General features: G+C 37.7%; 1 protein-coding gene across 3 annotated transcripts in view; it reads left to right on the forward strand.

Annotated features, from left to right (window-relative positions):
* LOC131160462 (light-mediated development protein DET1) overlaps nucleotides 1-18,614 on the forward strand; it is a 104,171-nt gene that overhangs the window by 28,445 nt on the left and 57,112 nt on the right. For all 3 annotated transcript variants that reach the window (XM_058116166.1, XM_058116167.1, XM_058116168.1), the window contains 3 exons: nucleotides 1,861-2,031; nucleotides 12,889-12,957; nucleotides 13,096-13,152. In XM_058116166.1, coding sequence (XP_057972149.1) covers nucleotides 1,861-2,031; nucleotides 12,889-12,957; nucleotides 13,096-13,152 — 297 coding nt within the window. The remainder of the gene's footprint in view (nucleotides 1-1,860; nucleotides 2,032-12,888; nucleotides 12,958-13,095; nucleotides 13,153-18,614) is intronic.

An 18,614-nucleotide genomic window follows, 5' to 3' on the forward strand; every position in this document is an offset into this window, starting at 1 on the left:
TTAACAAACAGAAACATAAGCTGTTTTCTTTCAAAGAAGGCAATATTACTATTAAAGCTTGATATACATTGTTGCCCCACAACCTAATAGCCTAAGCTTTTAGGTAAAGTGCCATTCTAACATGGTATCAGAGCTGGCTACGCGGCGGAGGTCTTGGTTTCTAGCCTTGTTGCCTGCATTTACTATGTAGTGTTTAGAAAACTAATGTATTCCCTGTAATGGGTGTTATTGTGTGTTTATCTCTCCACGTGCTTTCAGGCTGCACGTGTGGGGGAGTGTTAAAACTTGATATACATTGTTTGCCCACAACCTAATAGCTTAAGCTTTTAGCTAAAGTGGTAGTTTAGCAATTACATTTATAAATACTAGTGAACCTATTTTTTTCAATTCTCTTTTCCAAATTTTATTGACATAATTTTGTGGCAATTGGAACTCAAATGAAAATTTTCTTTACTAAAAATCAAGTATCTCATTGCTTATGTTTCTAAGTGTTTCTCTCTTCTGGTTGCCTTGGAGGTAGGTTGCGTCGCTTTGGATTGGCCGTTATCTTATTTAGGACATCTATTTTTTGTCCCGGGGGGGGGGGGGGGGGGGGGGGGGGGGGTTGTAATCCTAGATTTGCTAGTTTTGGGACCCTATTGTTGAGATAGTGTCTAAGTGAATATATGGTTGGAAGGGTGTTCTTTTTCTGTATTTTCTGTCTATTTTCAAAATTCCTGCGACGGTGGCTAATAGGATCGAAAAAATCGTGAGAGATTTCCTTTGGTCAGGGGTGGGGGGGTGTTAGGGATCATTTGTGAGTTGGGAGGTGGTCTAAAGGACTAAATGGGAGGGCGGCTTGGGTCTTGGTAATTTGGTGTCTAAAAACACGGTTCTCTTGGCCAAATGGCTTTGGTGGTTCCCTTTAGAGGTCTCTTCTCTGTGGCATAAAGTTATAAATGTAAATTTGGACTTGATGGGAATGGGTGGGATACCAATTCGGGTTTTAGATGTTCTTTGGAAAGTTCGTGGAAAGCCATCTCTCAGATTCATTCCTCTTTATTCCCCACACAAAATTTCTATAGGGTAAGGGTTGCAGTATTCACTTTTGAAAGATCTAGGGATGGGGAATGTTATTTTGTCGACCTCTTTTCTTTTCCAATTTCGCTCATTCATTGTGGAGCCGGGTGGTCCTTTACCTTCTTGGGATTTTCACTTTAGGAGACCCTTGAATGACAGGGAGATGGAGGAGCTATCCTCTTTGTTAGTCTTGTTGAATAATTTTCGAGTCTCATTGGGAGTCGATAGCTGTTCTTGGTCATTGGGTCCCTCGGGTTTTTATTCCTGCAACTCTTTTTGTGAGTTCTTGACTAGCTCTAGTTTTTCTTTTCCTCTCTATAAAACTATCTGGAAGGCCAAAGTTCCCCCTAAAGTCACAGCTTTTTCTCTGACTGGTTGTGCTTAATAGTATCAACACCAATAACTTGTTACAGATTAGAAGACCATTAAAGGCTCTCTCTTCAGACGTATGTGTGCTTCGTTTAATTGCTCCGAAACTGCTCTGCATCTTTTTTTAATAGTGTGACTTCACCCAAAGGATTTAGAACTAGCTATTTAATTATTTTGGGGAATGCTGGGTTTGTCCAAAGACCCAAAGGATTTTGAACAACCTCTTTTGATAAACATGCCAAACCTTTATATTTAGAAAAAGTTCTGCCTTTTATTGGCTGAGCATCCTGTTTATGAATAAAAGAGCAGCGCAAAATGACTTACTTTATATTATTTGTTGCGCTTATTATTTTACTGCTACAGTTAGGTGAATAAGGGCTTTCTTGTGTCTAGCCAGGAACTTTTCATTTATTATTTTGTTATTGATTGCAGGTGACGGCAGTAAATCTGTTGCCCACAAATCAGTTGCCTGTGAATCGTGTTGATGGCAATGTGCATCATAATCAGCTTATTTCAGACGGTTCATTCTTAAGTGGCATTAAACAGCGCTTACTTTCATTCATATTCCAAGAAATATGGAGTGCAGAAACAGACCCAATCCTGGTTGGTTACTGGACTTTTTACCAATTTTCAAAATTTCTAGATTCTCTCATTCTGTGCGTAATGGAAGAGGTTATTTGTGTATTGACTGAAACAAGAAAAATACTTTATATCCTGAAAATTGTTTTTAATTCTGTTTCTCTGCATTTCATCTGACTGCTTGAGAAATTCATGGTCTTATCCTACTTGAATCACATCCAACCTACTATAGTGGGACTTGAGGTATTGTTGTTGTTACACTGCACAGGTCACATATTTTGGTAGCTTGGTAACTTTAATGTGAACTTATCAAGTTGTTTTTTGCTGTCCTTTTCCAGGAATGATCTGCTTGTTTATCTTTTAGGAGGTTTCTTGTATGTAGCTAGGTTAAGACTCCAAGATTAAATGTTGATGTTGATGTTGATGGAGGTATTGGGATCACAATCTTAGGCTGCATCTGAGTGCTCCTACATTTGATGATCTCCAATCACCCCTGTCAAGATCATGGAGAGCCCAATTCAGTGATCTTCATCCATTTCTAAAGGATGGGTGTTCCAATGTCACCTTAGACAATGATCTTGTGGAAAAATTCAGGGACTAGGTTTTCGTCGCATGACATTTTGTGGACAAAAATTGACTGTTATTCTAGTATAGTATATCTACTATAACTATTATGTTGTACTTCTATATGCATGTCTAACATAACTTCCATTTGTGTCACCAAGTGTTACTTTGAGTCATGGTAACCTGTATATCTTCTGCTTGAGCTTTATTTCTTGTTCTAGTTCCTGCTTGTCTTTCTCCTGATTACTGACTATTTATGTGTTTGGAAACTTGTACACCCATGAAGCTTATGCATGCATTGATTTTCTGGGTTCTCATAACTTCTATTTGTCTGGGGTATGGTTTACCTAATTTTATTAATTGTTCATTTCTTGTATCGTAACTAGGCTGAACTAATTTATGCAATTTCATTCCTTGAGAGATAATCCCATATCCTAGAATCATTACATAATCATGAAGCTGCTGACCCAACCATTTGTCTGACAGATCAGAGTGAATATCTACCCATCTGTCCTTTAAGCTACTAGGTAAATGCAGCTTCTTTCTTTTAAAGATTGTGGCCCTCACTTATGTTTTTAGTGAAGTGCTTTCTTTCGAACTTCTCTGCCTTTCCATGCTATTAGTGAGGTACACTGAATATCGTTAGACTTACTAGTAATAACATAAAAGGCTTATCTTGAATTTCAATTAAGTGAATAACTTCCAAGTTTACCTAGGTTTTGTTGGTAGCTAGGGTTTAGATTTTTATGGGCTTTGTTAATCAAAATGAGCTTTGAATATATGGGGCTTGGTTTCTCTATGGTCTATGATACACTCCTTGATTCCCAATGGTGGGCAAATAGTTATTCTTTGTTTTACAGTTAATAGTGTTTAAGTTAAAAGACAATGACCTCTCGTGTGGTTTGCAAAAAAGGTGAACCTCTCTTGAGGTTTCAAAAAACAAACCTTCCTTGAAATTTAACAAAAAGACGCAAGTCTAGGTTTTAAAAATCTCGGACTCTAGTTTGGCAAAAAGACACGGGCCTCCTATATTTGCTAGAAGAAAAGCCATGGAGGGGCATAAGTGCCCAAGAATCAAATGTCGAGGGAGGTGTGTGAAGTTTTTGAAACCTCAAAAGGAGGTCTACATCTTTTTGCCAAACCTTGAGAAGGTCTGTATGTTTTTGAAAAATCTCAAAGGAGGTCAATGTCTTTTACCATAACATTTACTACACGAACACAGGTTAGCTATTCCAGGGATATGCTGACATAAAAAGATTCATAATCACTTTTGCCTCCTATTTCTTTTGTTTGAACGAGTAACTTTCTCACACTAAAAAATAGACTTTGTAAAAAAAAAAAAAAAAAAAACGTTCTTCCAGCAACTTTTCTTATGTCCTTTTTCTTCCAAAATATTTTCTAGCCCATGCTAAAACAAGAACACACTTAAAAGAGGATAAAATACATCACGTTAAACAATAATTTTATCATCTTTATGAAATTTAAAGCAGAGTAGATGCATTTATATATTTATAATTCATCGCGGTATCCTAAAATTACATCTCGCAGAAAATATTTTCCATGGCAAATGTTTTCTTAGATGTCCACTTTTTGACATGTGCTGAAAATTTTTTAGTGAAGAAATCCTTGTATTGATTGATAGAAGAGAAGAGTTTTGATTTAAAATGGTAGATGTTTTCAGTGATTGTGAATGGTGAAACCAAATCTTGGTTTAGTGCTTTGAGGGCTATTAGACAGGGGGACCCTTTATCTACCTTCCTATTGATCCTTGTAGCTGATGCTTTAAGCAGGATGGTAGATAGGGCAGAGGAGAGGGGGTTGGTGAAAGGGTTAGAAGTGAGGATAGAAGGAGTGGCGGTTTCTTATCTTCATTTTGTTAACGATACCATCTTCATCCTAGATGATAATAGCCCATCTTTTAAGAGAATATTGGTGTTCCTCCAAGTCTTCGAGAGGGTGTCTGGGCTCAAAATAAATATAGGGAAGAATGGTTTAGCAGCCTTAAATGTACCTGCTGAGCGAGCTAGTGAATGGGCTATTGATGTGGGGTGTGGATTATTGGGCTAGCCTTTGGCTTATTTAGCGGTCCCTTTGCAAGGGAGTCCTAGAGCTCCAGATTTTTGGAATCTAGTAGTTTAAAGGGTGATGAAGAGATTAGATGGTTGGAAGGGGGCTCTTTTCTCTTTAGGGTGAAGGATTTTTTATAAGAAGAATAACCATTCTCATTGAATTTCAAGAGACAAGATTACAAGATAAATAGTAGAGGAAGGCCACAAAATCAGCTAATCAAATCATCACAAAATCAGCAATTCAAATAAGTAGATCTCTAGGCTAGAAAACAGGAAACTGAAACTACTAGAAACTGAAATAGTAATTTCAGATTTAAAAAAATAGAATTTCCTAATTTATTCCCTAGAAATCCGAAACCCCCCCTCAAGTTGGGGCGTAGATATCTATCATGCCCAACTTGCTTAGAAAGAGCTCAAAACTACGTCTGAAAAGTCCTTTGGTGAAGATATCAGCTATTTGTTGAGTAGTAGGAACAAAAGGCATGCAAATAGAACCACGATCAATCTTCTCTTTTATGAAGTGTCTAACAATCTCTACATGCTTCGTGCGGTCATGTTGTACTGGATTTGGAGCAATAGTTATGGCAGCTTTGTTGTCACAATAAAACTTCATTGGCATGTTCACCAGCATTCGAAGCTCTTCAAGAATTCTCTTTGGCCATAGCATCTCACAAACTTTGTTAGCCATAGCCCTATATTTTGCCTCGACACTGCTCCTTGCAACCACATTCTGTTTCTTGCTTCGCCATGCGACCATATTTCCCCAGACATTAGTACAGTATCCTGAGATGGATCTCATGTCAATGACTGAGCCTGCTCAATCTGCATCAATGTATGCTTCTATGTTTTGCTGTGTGGTCTTCTGGAAGAGTAAACCCTTGCTTGGTGTACTTTTCAAGTATCTGAGAATCTAATATACTGCTTCAAGATGTTTCTTGTAGGGTGAATGCATAAACTGGCTTAAAATCACAGCAAAAGCAATATTGGGCCGTGTATGTGATAAGTAAATTCACTTTCCCACCAACTTTTGATACTGAGTTGTATTCACTGATTCACCTTCCTTGTCATCTCCAAGTTTCTGATTGGGATCTATTGGAGTGTCTATTGGCCTACAACCGCTCATCCTAGTCTCCTTAAGGAGGTCAAGGACATACTTCCGTTGGGAGACAACAATCCCTTTCTTCGACCGAGCAACCCTCCATTCCAAGGAAATACCTCTAAGATCCTAAGTCCTTGATCTCAAATATTGATGGGAGGGAAGTCTTCAATCAGTTCATCTCAAGTATGTCATCTCTAGTGAGAATTATATCTTCTACATACACAATCAGTATCGCTATCTTCCCATCATGTGAATGTCTTATAAACATGGTATGATCACCTTGCCCCTGAGTATACCCCTGACTTTTAACAAATTGAGTGAATTTCTCAAACCAGTCTTTTGGTGACTGTTTTAACCCATATAAGGACTTCTTTAGTTTACACACCTTTGTGCCAAACTTTTCACCAAATCTTGGAGGTGCATCCATGTACACTTCTTCCTCCAGGTCTCCATTAAGAAATGCATTTTTTACGTCCAACTGTTGCAAAGGCCAATCACAATTAGCTGCAAGTAACAAAAGAACTCTTACAGAGTTTAGCTTTGCGACTGGGGCGAATGTTTCTAAGTAATCAATGCCTTAGGTCTGAGTGAATCCCTTGTGACCAATCGAGCTTCATACTGTTCTAGAGAACCATCAGATTTTTACTTGACTGTAAACACCCATTTGCACCCTACAATTGTCTTTCCTCTTGGTATCAACTAACTCCCATGTGCCATTTTTTACAAGAGCTTTCATCTCCTCGAAGATAGCCTCCTTCTACTCAGGAATTTTTAGAGCATCTTGCATAGTATTAGGAATCTCTATACAAGACAATTGTGAGGTAAAAGCACGAAAAACAGGTGATAGATTTTCATATGACACATAATTGGACAATGGATGTTGGGTGCAATACCTTACACCCTTTTGGACAGCAATGGGAAATTCAAAATCATCGAACTCGGGATTGAAACCAGACTGAGGTTCAGAACTAGAGGACTCAGAACTTGAAGTTGAAATGGACTAAACATGAGGTAAAGGCTTAGTGAGGACATTACTTGGAGGGTTTACGAATTCTGGACAGTGTAAATGATTGGAAGACCCTTTCTTTCGAGTTGTCTTTTGTCGCGAGTGGACAATGTCAAATGGTACCAATGTTGTGGTGTTTTTTTGTTTCTCCTTTGTTAGTCATTATAAGATCATGAACACCATGAGATGGCATTGTAGGAAGACCTGCCTTTTCAGTAGCTAAAAAACTCGACTCACTTTCTCTTGGTATAATAAAGCTTGGGTTTTCAGGTTGAATAATCAAAGTTGGAGAAGGATCATTTTGTGAGTCTTCAGTTTGGAAAAAAAATCATGAAACACAACCGAATCTTTGTTTTGGTTCCCCCCTAAAGATGAGGCATAAAATAGGGATGTAATTCAAAGATTCTAACATCAATGGTAACAAACATTTTTTTTGGAAATGGGTTCAAAACATTTATACCCCTTTTGAGTGGGAGCATAACCAACAAACACACATTTTGTGGCTCGTGGTTCAAGTTTTCCTTGATTATGACTATGAATATGAACAAAAGCGGTACAACCAAATATTTTTAGTGGTAAAGAAGAAGACAATCGATTTGTTGGATAAAACTTATGAAAAACATCATAAGGTGTTTCAAAGCTTAAAACCTTATTAGGTGTTCTAATTATGAGATATATAGGAGTAAGAAAGGCTTCACCTCAAAGATATTTAGGTACTTGATTGGTAAAAAGCAATGCCCGAGCAACTTCCAATAAGTGTTTGTTTTTTCTTTCAGCCAAACCATTTTTGTTGTGGAGTGTTGACACAAGAGCTTTGATGAACAATTCATTTTTCAAGAAAAAATTGGCCCAAAATGTTTTTGAAATATTCTCGACTGTTATCACTCTGCAATATTTGAATAGTTTTTTGAAATTGTGTTTGTACCATGGTGTCAAATTTTTTGAAAATTGTTTCCATTTCAAATTTTTCCTTTATCAAATAAACCCAACTTAATCTCGTGTAATCATCAATAAAGGTTGCAAACCATTTTTTGCTCAATACGTAGATGTTTTACATGACATATATCACTATGAATGACAGTAAATGGTTTAGTTGGTTTGTAGGGTTGGGTAGAAAATGATGCACGATGATGTTTAGCAAGCTGACAAACTTCACATTGAAAAGAAGATGGACTTTTATTTCGATAAGTTAGGAAACAAGAATTTTAAATATTGAAAACTAGGATGACCTAACCTATAATGCCATAACATGATATCATTATCTTTGAAAACAAAAACAGAATTTAAGCAAGTACTTTGACATTGTTTACTCGAGTTAGGTCCATCGTCAAATTAATGGAGTCCATCTTTTTCCTTAGCACTGACAATCATCCTCCCTGTGGTCAATTCCTGAAACTCACAATAAGAAGAATAGAAATTAGCTTGACATTGATGATCAAAGGTGATTTTATTGATGGACAACAAATTGCAAGACAAATTTGGAACTTGGAGCACATTATGGAGAGTTAACAACAAAGTGAGTTTGATAGTTCCTATCCTGGCAATTACCGAGAGTGAACCATCTGCAAGTTTGACCTTTTTATTGCCTGCACACAGACTATAGGATGAGAACAATTTGGAGCAACCGGTTATATGATCAGTTGTGCCAGAATCAATTATCCAAGAATGAACAGAATTAGGAATAACACCTAAAAACGCAGTAGCAAGAGAGTTTTGTACCGAAGAATAAGACGGAGTAAGGACAGTTTTTAGATATTGAAACAATTTGTACAGGTGCTCTAATTGCTTCTTGGTAAAAGGGACTGCATCCGAGTTGGTGAAGGCTCTTGAGCCTCTTCAGCAGTGGCTTGGTAGGCGTGCCTGTCACATTTGGATTTTGGCTTCCGATTTGCTGGTTTACCATGAAGCTTCCAACACGTCTCCTTCGTATGCCATGGTTTCTTACGCCCATTGAGTTTTGTAACCGTGAGATAAACGGCTGAATTCTGGGAATAGTAATCAGCAGAGCTGGTAGGATTTCTTTGGGCGTGGGTCATCGCCGACTTATATGACATCATCAGAAGAAAAGAGCATGAACTCTGATACCATGAAGGATTTTTTAGAAGAAGAATAACCATTCTTATTGAATTTCAAGAGACACGATTACAAGATAAATAGTAGAGGAAGGCCACCAAATTAGGAAGGCCACAAAATCAGCAAATCAAATCACCACAAAATCAGAAATTCAAATCAGCAGATCTCTAGGCTAGAAAACAGGAAACTGAAACTACTAGAAACTGAAATAGTAATTTCAGATTTTGAAAAATAGAATTTCCTAATTTATTCCCTAGAACTAGAAACTGAAATAGTAATTTCAGATTTTGAAAAATAGAATTTCCTAATTTATTCCCTAGAAATTCGACATAGGGAATAGAGGAACTTTTATTTAGGTCTGTCTCTCTAGCATTCCATTGTAATTCTTTTCTGCTTTTAAGATTCTAGTGGGAATTGCTAGTAAGCTTGAGAGAATCATGAGATTTCGTGTGGTCTGGTGTGGGGAGTTGTAGGGACCATTTAATGAGCTGGGTGGAGGTTTGTAGGTCCAAAAAGGAAGGGGGCTCAATGTTGGTAATTTGGTGTCTAAGAACATCGTCCTTTTAGCTAATGGTTGTGGCATTTTCCCCTAGAAGATACTTTCCTTTGGTATAAAATTGTAGGAAGTAAGTTTGGGTTGGATGAGAATGGTTGGGATACTAATGCTAGTTTGAGATGCTCTTTGGGGAGTTTGTGGAGGTTCTTTTTCTTAAATTTATTCTCTTTTCACTCCTCACACTAAATTTGAGGTGGAGAGGGGTTCTTGGATTCATTTTTGGAAGGACCCTTGGGTTGGGAATGCTTCTCTTTCCACATCTTCCCTTGTCTTTGTAGATTGAGCTCTGAGATGAATAGAGCTATTTCTTTCTTTATAGGCAATTTTAGTAGTTTTTTGGTTTCTTGGGATCTCAATTTCAAGAGACCTTTGAACGACGGGGAGATGGTTGAGCTGTCATCCTTGTTGTCCTTATTGAACAATTGTAACCTGTCCTAAGGTAGTGAGTTACATTCATGATCTTTGGATTAGTTGGGGGTGTTTTATTGCAAATCTTTCTTTGAATTCTTGACCCTGTTCCAACTCTTCCTTTCCACTCTATCCTATTATTTGGAAGGTCAAAGTTCCCCCAGAAATTAAGGCTTTTACATGGTTGTTTGTGCTTAAAAAAATTAATACCAATAACTTGATGTAGATCGGGAGACCTTTGAAGGCTCCCTCTCCAGATGCTCGTGTGCTCTGCTGTAGGACTTCCGAGACAGCATCTCATCTGCTTTTGCATTTGCTAATTTGCTTGGAGGACTTGGAATAAACTTATCGGTATCATGGATGAGAGTTGGGCTTGCCCTTCTTCAGCGGAAGATTTGTTAGACACCTCCTTTTCAGGTTTTGGAAGGAGGATAGGGCAGCTTTGTGGAAGTGTGTTATAGTTGCATTTTTATGGGGGTTATGATTGGAGTGTAATATGCAGATATTTTTCTGGGAAGAAGTTAAACTGGGTACTGGTGGGGGAAAAGATACAGTGCATGGCTTCTTTGTGGTGTGTCGGGTTTGGAGTTTTTAGGGGTGCCATTTTTCTGGATTTACAAAGAGTTTTAGAGGAATTTGCTGGCTTGATGGTTTTCTCTCTTCATTGTTTTTATTTTATTTTTATTTTTATTTTCCTCTGGTTTGTCCCTAATTTTTATTGGAAGATTTCTCATTCTCCCTCTTGTAAATTCTTTCCCTATCTATGAAATTTTCTTTTGCTATAAAAAAAATAAAAATGATGGCAGATGTTTTGGTAAGGAAAGAACAAACACGATAAGGCACCAAATGGGTGCCACCAGGTACACCAGCAGAGGAGGTATTTAAAAGAGATGGACTCAATTAAATCTAAAGCAGGACGCACATCTCTGAATTGAGTTGTAAAGCAAGGGCCAAGGGTCTTGATCCATATGTCTTGAAAAATACAGAGAGGAGTTTCCTATCCCTCAAGCGCTTTCCTATTTCCCTCCCTGCAAATCAACTAAAAAAATAGACAGCAACATCAAAGCCTAATATGTTGGTTTTTAGAATATGGGACATTAATCCTTGTCATCATCAACTTCGTTTTAGAAGACAGCAACAGAATACAATATTAAAATTTACCAGTGCGCGCGCGGGGGGGGTGGTGGGGGTGGGGGTGGGGGTGGTATTCTCAAAGCTGTTCTTGTTATGCTCCTCAGCTCCACCATAACATTCCAACGACAAAACTTTGTTACTCATGTTGGTTTTAAGCTTGAAATGGAACATTTTTTCAGTTCCTAATTTGATGCTGGCATGCTCATGTTGAATATAAGGTGAGCCAAGAAAATGAGAAGTGATCATAAAAACCTAGAACACCCATTTCTCAATCTCTTTAGAGAAGGAAGATGAAGTCTGCGGTGGTTGAGGGGTGTGGAGTGGTAGAGTGAGGTGTGATAAGGAAAGGAAACCTTTTTTTGGGTTTTGTGGAACCCGGATACCCCTGCGTACCCACATTAAAACCAATTATTTTGTTCTCTTTCGTAGGACAATTATTTTACCATCTTCCTTTGCAAGACATCTTGACACTTTGTTGGATATACTTTTAGAGAGGCATAATGCAAAAAATTGGCTTATTTGTTTGATGGTCTGGTGCATTAGGGGTGGAAACATTGAATATCTATGCTTTCAAGTTATCTATTTTTAATGATAAAAGAAGAATTCATTAATAGAATAAGATATTAAGAATATAAATCTAAGAGAATAAGAAATCTCCTTAACAAATTCTGGAAAATCCAGATAGAAAACACTAAGGAACAACCTACAGGCTAAAGAACACGAGACAAAAAAATTATCACAAACTAACACTCCTTCACATAATGCCAATCAAGCTGAATGTCAGAAAAGCTCAACCCGTTAAAATTCCATTGTCCCACACACCAATGAGAAGTCAAATAATGTATCTTTTCTCAAACCAGCACCTGAGCTGACTTCTTCCCTAGAAAAATGCGCACATTATGCTCCATCCACAACCCCCAAAAAATCAGCAGAAAAAGCAAATTTCCAAAGCGCTGTCCTTTCCCTTTTCCTGCCAAATCATGCAAAAGTCTGCCAAAAAATTTTCCACTGTTTTAGACTCACCTAAGATTCGCCTAAAATACCAAATAGATTATTCCAAATGCATAGTCACAATGAGTGAAAAAATGTGATGACGATTGTGAACAATTAAAGCAGAGAACACACGTCTGGAGACATAGCCTTCAAAGGTCTTCTAACCTGCAACAAATAATTGGTATTAATTCCATCAAGCGCAACCAACCAGATAAAAGCTTTAATCTTAACTGGGACTTTGGCCTTCCAAATGGCACTATAGAGCAGAAAAGAAAAATATAGTCATTGCTATCAAGTTGTTGCGTGACATTTAGTAATTGAGGATGAGGATGGGGGTTATTGGAATAGATTATTGTAGGGCTTCGGTAACCATTTGGTTTTTGGTGGTTGTAGGAAAGGGATGATACTTTTGATTTGTTGAATGGGCATAGGAGGATAAAATTGGAATTAAAAAAATAATTTTAGTTGCCGTCTAGAATTGAGATGATATTTGTAATCCTCTTTGATGAAGCCTATTCTCCACCTAGGCTCCTAAACATCATGCTGAGCACACGTTCAGATTGCATTGTGTCAGATATCTGAAAAACATAACCAAATTGCCTTTTTAGCTAAGATCACGTGTAGTATCAAGTGTTACTAGACACATACTTACCTAGAAATGGAATGGCTTTCCCCTTCTTTCATTCTGATTCTTGTGCACCAAACATTATCTTATTACTTATAGATGAAAGGCTTAGGCAACTAATAGCTGTATCGAAAATAAATAGATGTCCAATGATATTATATGTTCTATTTGGGATATGAATTGTTGTTTCTACTTCTCCTTCTGAACATTATACCCCATAGCAAATGCATATTAAGTGTTATTGTGTGTCAATAACTTTATCTTAATCAAGCCATGCAAATCTTTTGAAAGTTCTCTACCTGATTAATATTGAGGAGTTCCTTTTCTTAATTGTTATGCTTCTTGTTTTATCAGAGAGTCCAATGTTTGAGGAAGCTGTTCTATTTCCACTTTCAAGATTACGTTGACTTGATTATTTGGAAGGTACGATTGTAAGTTTTGATTCTACAATTTCTTATGATCTTGTGTTCACTTAAGAAACTTTGAATATGTTGACGTGTATATCCTTTTGATTTCCATTTTATCTTAAGGTCACTAGTTGTTATCCACAACTTTGAACAGGTACAATTTTTGGACCGACATCACTTACTTATCAAGTTTGGTAGTACGGATGGTGGGGTGAGGTCTTTTATACCTTCTTTTACCACTCTTATAAATAACGTGATTTTGATTTTGAAATTGAATACATAAAGTTGAGTCAAACTCTAGTTTTTGTTTTTCACCCATGAATTTTGTAGGATAGATGGTCATCATGCAAACAAAATAGTCCAAAAACAAGAAGGTACTGACAACAACAAAAATGGCAATTTTTAAAATCCCTCTTTGCCATTCGACACAACTTGGGGCAATATCTTGAAACAGTTGTAGTGCTATCAAATTCTTGTTTATTACCTTGGTCCAATTTATTCTGGGTCTGTGAACCCCCCCCCCCCCCCCTGTCATCTACCATCAACTGGATCACCTTTGCTAGCTAGAGCAGGATGTGTTCTTCATTGCAAGTGCCCATATCATTTTACAATAGATTTTTTTCATTTTTGACATATGACCATTTAGAGTTACACTACTTATCCATCTTAACATTCTTGTTTCTATTACTTTTTTTTTTTTGTGTGTGGATATGTTGTTTCTTAGTTGCCCAATATTTTTTATCACATAACATATGATCGTCTTATAACTTTCTTTATAATTTTGAAGCTATTCAACAATATCCATGATTGTTATAATTGTGATCCAGACAATAGGATTGTGCTATCCTATGATTCTAACTTACCAAAATGATCATGATGCAATATAGAACCGCAAGGTAGGATTGCAATGGGATCAGTGCCATCAGTAGGATCATAGTAGGATTGTGGTAAGATCGTAAGATCATACACTACATTTTATATTTTTAAAGTCATTACTCAATTACTTGTCCCGTTGGTTTTTGGTTTGTCTTGTAATTGAAACAACAAATGGATAAGATATGGCGTGATTTGGTTTATTTTATATTAAAAAAATCATGGGCTGAAAAATTTTATTTTTCAGCTCACTGAAGTTTATTAATTAATTCTTTTTAATAATAATAGAAAATGTATCAAGGAAGAAGAACAAAGAGATTACAACCCTAGAGAGAACCACAAAATCCTCAAAAAAGAACAAAAAAATTCCAAAAAAAAAGAAAGAGAAAATACGAGAGCGATAAATAAAAAAACTAACAGCAAATACTACTTGTCCCTTAAATTCCTATGAATGGCTCGTAAATAGAGAAGTTGATGAGGGACTTCTTGTGGTTTGGAGTTGGTGAATGTGATAAAGATCATCTTGTGAGCTGCGTGTCCGTGAGTAGATCCAACGGGGAGGGAGGTCTGGGACATGATAAAAATCATCTTGTTAGCTGGGCGACTGTGAGTAGATCGAAACGGGAGGGAGATCTGGGTCAAGGTAATACATTTCCTTGGTGGGGAAGTGCTTGTGGTGCTTCCATTGACATTTCAATCCTCAAAAGAAAAAGTTTGCTTTGCCAAGCAGGAAGTGTCATTGCTTCATTAAGAATTTGCCATAATGCAACTTTGAGTTGGAACAACTCTCAAAAGATTTGTGGTTGCCCTAGTGGAGATACCGCCATAGTTTTTCCCTGAGAATTAATCCAAGGGCTGTAAATGTGTCATGTTGACTTTTAAAAGTCTAATAACCATAATATGTCTGAAAAGAACTTAAATCTAACCATTAACTAGATTCAAGACTAAAAGTTGGCTCAAAGCTCATCAAAGATCACATAATCTCTTGACTTGTGCATTAGTCTCTCCAGATGAGAAAAATCTTGCAAATTGCTCGTTGAGTTGAAGCTATACTCACGAAAGGGTTTCCATAATCGGCAAACAGATGATCCATATTTATAACATTATACATCTTGATGTGGCTAGGAAGCTTACTCTGCATGCATTGACATTTATCCTTTTGAACACGTCACAGTGATCAATCACCTTTTCACTCTGACTGTTATAGTCACCTGTTGGATGGGTATCCCTTGTTAAAGTAGCTTATACATGGTCATTAACTTTGAAGATGTTAAATCATGATGCAGGACAACCCTTAAGTCAATAAAGAATAGGTTGTTCACAATTGGTTAGGTTGTTTTTAATAGGGTTTGAGAAGGTTGTAGTTTGTAGGTTTTTTGGGTTGCAGATTAGAAAAGAAAATATGGTTATGATGCCTTAATTTCATGAGAAAAAAATAAATATCGGAGTGTGAAAGGTTCTTGAACAATAATCAATTGGTTGGGATTTTTGAGATGACAAAGCTAGGTGTCACGGACCCCCAAAATGGGACTCAAGTAAGGGTCGTGCGGCACTCGTTGAGAGCTCTCCCCCGATGAGTCAGCCAAATCTCACACGTTCAAGATGCAAGCACAAGCACCAGGTGAGTTTCAATACTGAAGAGAAACAAGGAACAATATGATATCACCCAAACAATATATTCACATACACGAAATAAGGCTACAACAATCAGGTATATCACAATCCAAGGCAACAAAACACCATAATGAAAAGGACTATTTGTATTATTCAAATCAAAGAGAATAACCATACAAATGTTAACAGAAATAATCATATATTCATTCTAAATCCCTGGAGAATACAATTATAGCAGTATCTCTCTCCCCTTTTTTCCCATTATATTGTCACTCCCTAACAACCTCCCCCACACATTTTATCGACGTCCTCGTCGATGTGTTGTAGAAGGCCTCCTCACTCTACTAATGTTGAAGCTGATGTCGTTGTCTTCGAATTTCTTAAATCTTCAATCTTTTGTATGGCATGCTGAAGGTTTTCTACCTTTTCCCAACTGTTATCTTCTTCTCCTAGCCCCATCCACTGAACCAGATATTGTTGCTATTGACGACCTTCTGCATTGACGACTTTGTCTGCAATGATCTCCTGAACATCTTTGTTTACAGGCTGCCTTCTGGAAATTGTTGATCTCCTTATCTTTTGTCGGTGCGGATCTGCTTTATCTGTGTGGAATGACTTTAGGTTACTTACATAAAACATGGGATGGATTGGTCGTCTGTGGCTCTTCATCCACTTTGGTTGTTCAAGCCGATAAGATGCATGCCCCACCTTCTCGATCACTTTGATTGGCCCTTCGTAACAGCGTAAAAGCCTTTTATCTTTGCCGTGAAGAAATGAAAATGTCTCTGGCGGTACTTCTACAAGAATTGGATCTCCAGTTTCAAATTGTTGTGGAAGTCTCCCTTTGTCAGCCCATTTCTTCATGTGCTTCGGTGCTTTTTCTAACTGAGCTCGAGTGACTTCGATGTTTTGCAACCGATTCTTTGTGAATTGGTATGCTTGCGAGCAATTTCCTTTGTATGGACCATCCAGAGTGTGCGAGAGAGTCGATTGTTGACCTGTCACAATCTCAAAAGGGCTTTTATTAGTCGCAAAAGATTTCATAGAGTTAAAACAAAATTGTGTTGTGTCCAGTAAAGGAACCCAATTCTTCTGATTTGAGTTAACAAAATGTCACAAGTATTCTTCCAGCATCCCATTAAAACGTTTGGTTTGACCATCTGTCTATGGGTGGTAGTTGGTGGACAGATTATGGTTTGAACCCATCAAGCGAAAGAGTTCACCCTAAAATTCCCCAGTGAATCTAACATCCCTATCACTGATTAGGCTTTCTGGAACACCCCAATATTTCATCACATGCTTGAAGAATAGCTTAGTTGTCTTCTTTGCTGAACATGGCTTCGAGATTGGTACGAAAGTTGCTTACTTTGAAAAGCGATCAATCACCACCAGAATCATGTCGTACTCCTCTACTTTTGGCAATGAGGAAATGAAATCCAAAGAGACACTCTCCCATGGCCTTGCAGGAACTAGCAATGGCTCCACAAACCTGAGGTCTTCTTTCTTTCTACCTTGTCTTGTTGACAAATCAAGCAAATTTTGGTATAACTCATCACATCGTCTTGCATATTCGGCCAATGGTATCCCTATGTAATCAATGCATGAGTTCTTCGCCATCTGGGATGACCAGCCCACAATGTATCATGACACTCTTTTAGTAAGGTTTTCCTTAAGTTTCTAGCTTTGGGCACGTAGACTCTCCTGCCTTTAGTCATTATCAACCCATCTTCTACCCAGAATTGTCATATCTTCCCTTCTTCTATCAGTTTGCTCAATGTCTACGCCTGCTGGTCTGTACTTAAATGTTCTCTGATAAGATCTTTCAAAGGTAATGCCACCCTACTAGTTGATAAATGACTTAGGAGTTTCAATGCTGCGAATTCGGTTTTTCTGTTTAAAGCATCGGCCACTTCATTCGTCTTCCCTGCTTTGTATTCAAAATCAAAATTAAATTCAGCTAGCTTCTCTTGCCAATGGGTTTGTTTTGAAGTTAGTCCTAGTTGTGACAAGAAGTGAGTAACTGCCACTTTATCGGTTTTTACCACTAATTTGGACCCCAAAAGATAGTGCCTCCAAACCTAGAGATAGTGTACCACAGCGAGAAGCTCCTTTTCCTGCGCTGTAAAGTTCCGTTCGGCACTTGTTAATTTTCTACTTTCACAAGCAACTGGATGCCCTTCTTGCAAAAGAACTCCCCCTAATGCAAAGTCTGAGACGTCTGCTTGTACTTCAAATGACTTTGTCACATCAGGAAGGATTAGTATATGATCTCCTACAATCTTTTCCTTTAATTCAATAAATGCTATTTGACACTCTTCTGACCGCCCCCATGGTACTGCTTTCCTTAGTAAATTTGTTAACGATACAACTCTTCTAGAGTACCCCTCTATAAACTTTTGATAGTTGTTGGCTAACCCCAAGAAGGATCGTAGTTCTCTAACGGATGTAGGTGCTCGCCATTCATTAATGGTTTGTACTTTTGTTGAATCCATTCGTATCTGGCTCTCTTCAATGATATGCCCCAAGAATTTAATACGCTTTTGAGCGAAAGCACACTTCTCCCCTTTTACATATAATTGATTTTCTCATAGTTTTTGAAAAACCTGTCGAAGGTGATCTTTATGTTCTGCTAAGGATGCGCTGAAAACCATTATTTCATCAAGGTAAACGACTACAAATTGATCAAGGTAGTCCCGAAAAACTTGATTAATTAAAGAACAAAAGGTAGCGGGTGCATTTGTTAACCCAAAAGGCATGATAAGGAATTCAAATGCTCCGTACCGGATGACACAAGTGGTCTTAGGTTCATCTCCCTCTACAATGTGCACTTGATGATATCCCGATCTCAAGTCCAATTTAGTGAAATATTTAGTTATACTTAACTGGTCAAAAATATTGGCAATCAACGGAATGAGATGCTTGTTGCGAACCGTCACCTTATTAAGAGCTTGATAATCTATACACAAACGCAAACTTCCATCTTGTTTCTTCTGGAATAACACTGAGGCCCCAAAAGGTGCTTTTTGATGGGTGGATGAATCTTGCTGTAATTAGATCATTTAGTTGCCTTCTAAGTTCAGCTAACTCAGGGGGTGCCATTCGATAAGGGGCACGTGCTGGCGGTTTTACCCCCGGCAAAAGCTCAATTTCGTGGTCAATCTGTCGTCGAGTTGGTAAACCCTGGGT

Source organism: Malania oleifera, chromosome 7 (genome assembly GCF_029873635.1).
Source record: "Malania oleifera isolate guangnan ecotype guangnan chromosome 7, ASM2987363v1, whole genome shotgun sequence".
Taxonomy (NCBI): domain Eukaryota; kingdom Viridiplantae; phylum Streptophyta; class Magnoliopsida; order Santalales; family Ximeniaceae; genus Malania; species Malania oleifera.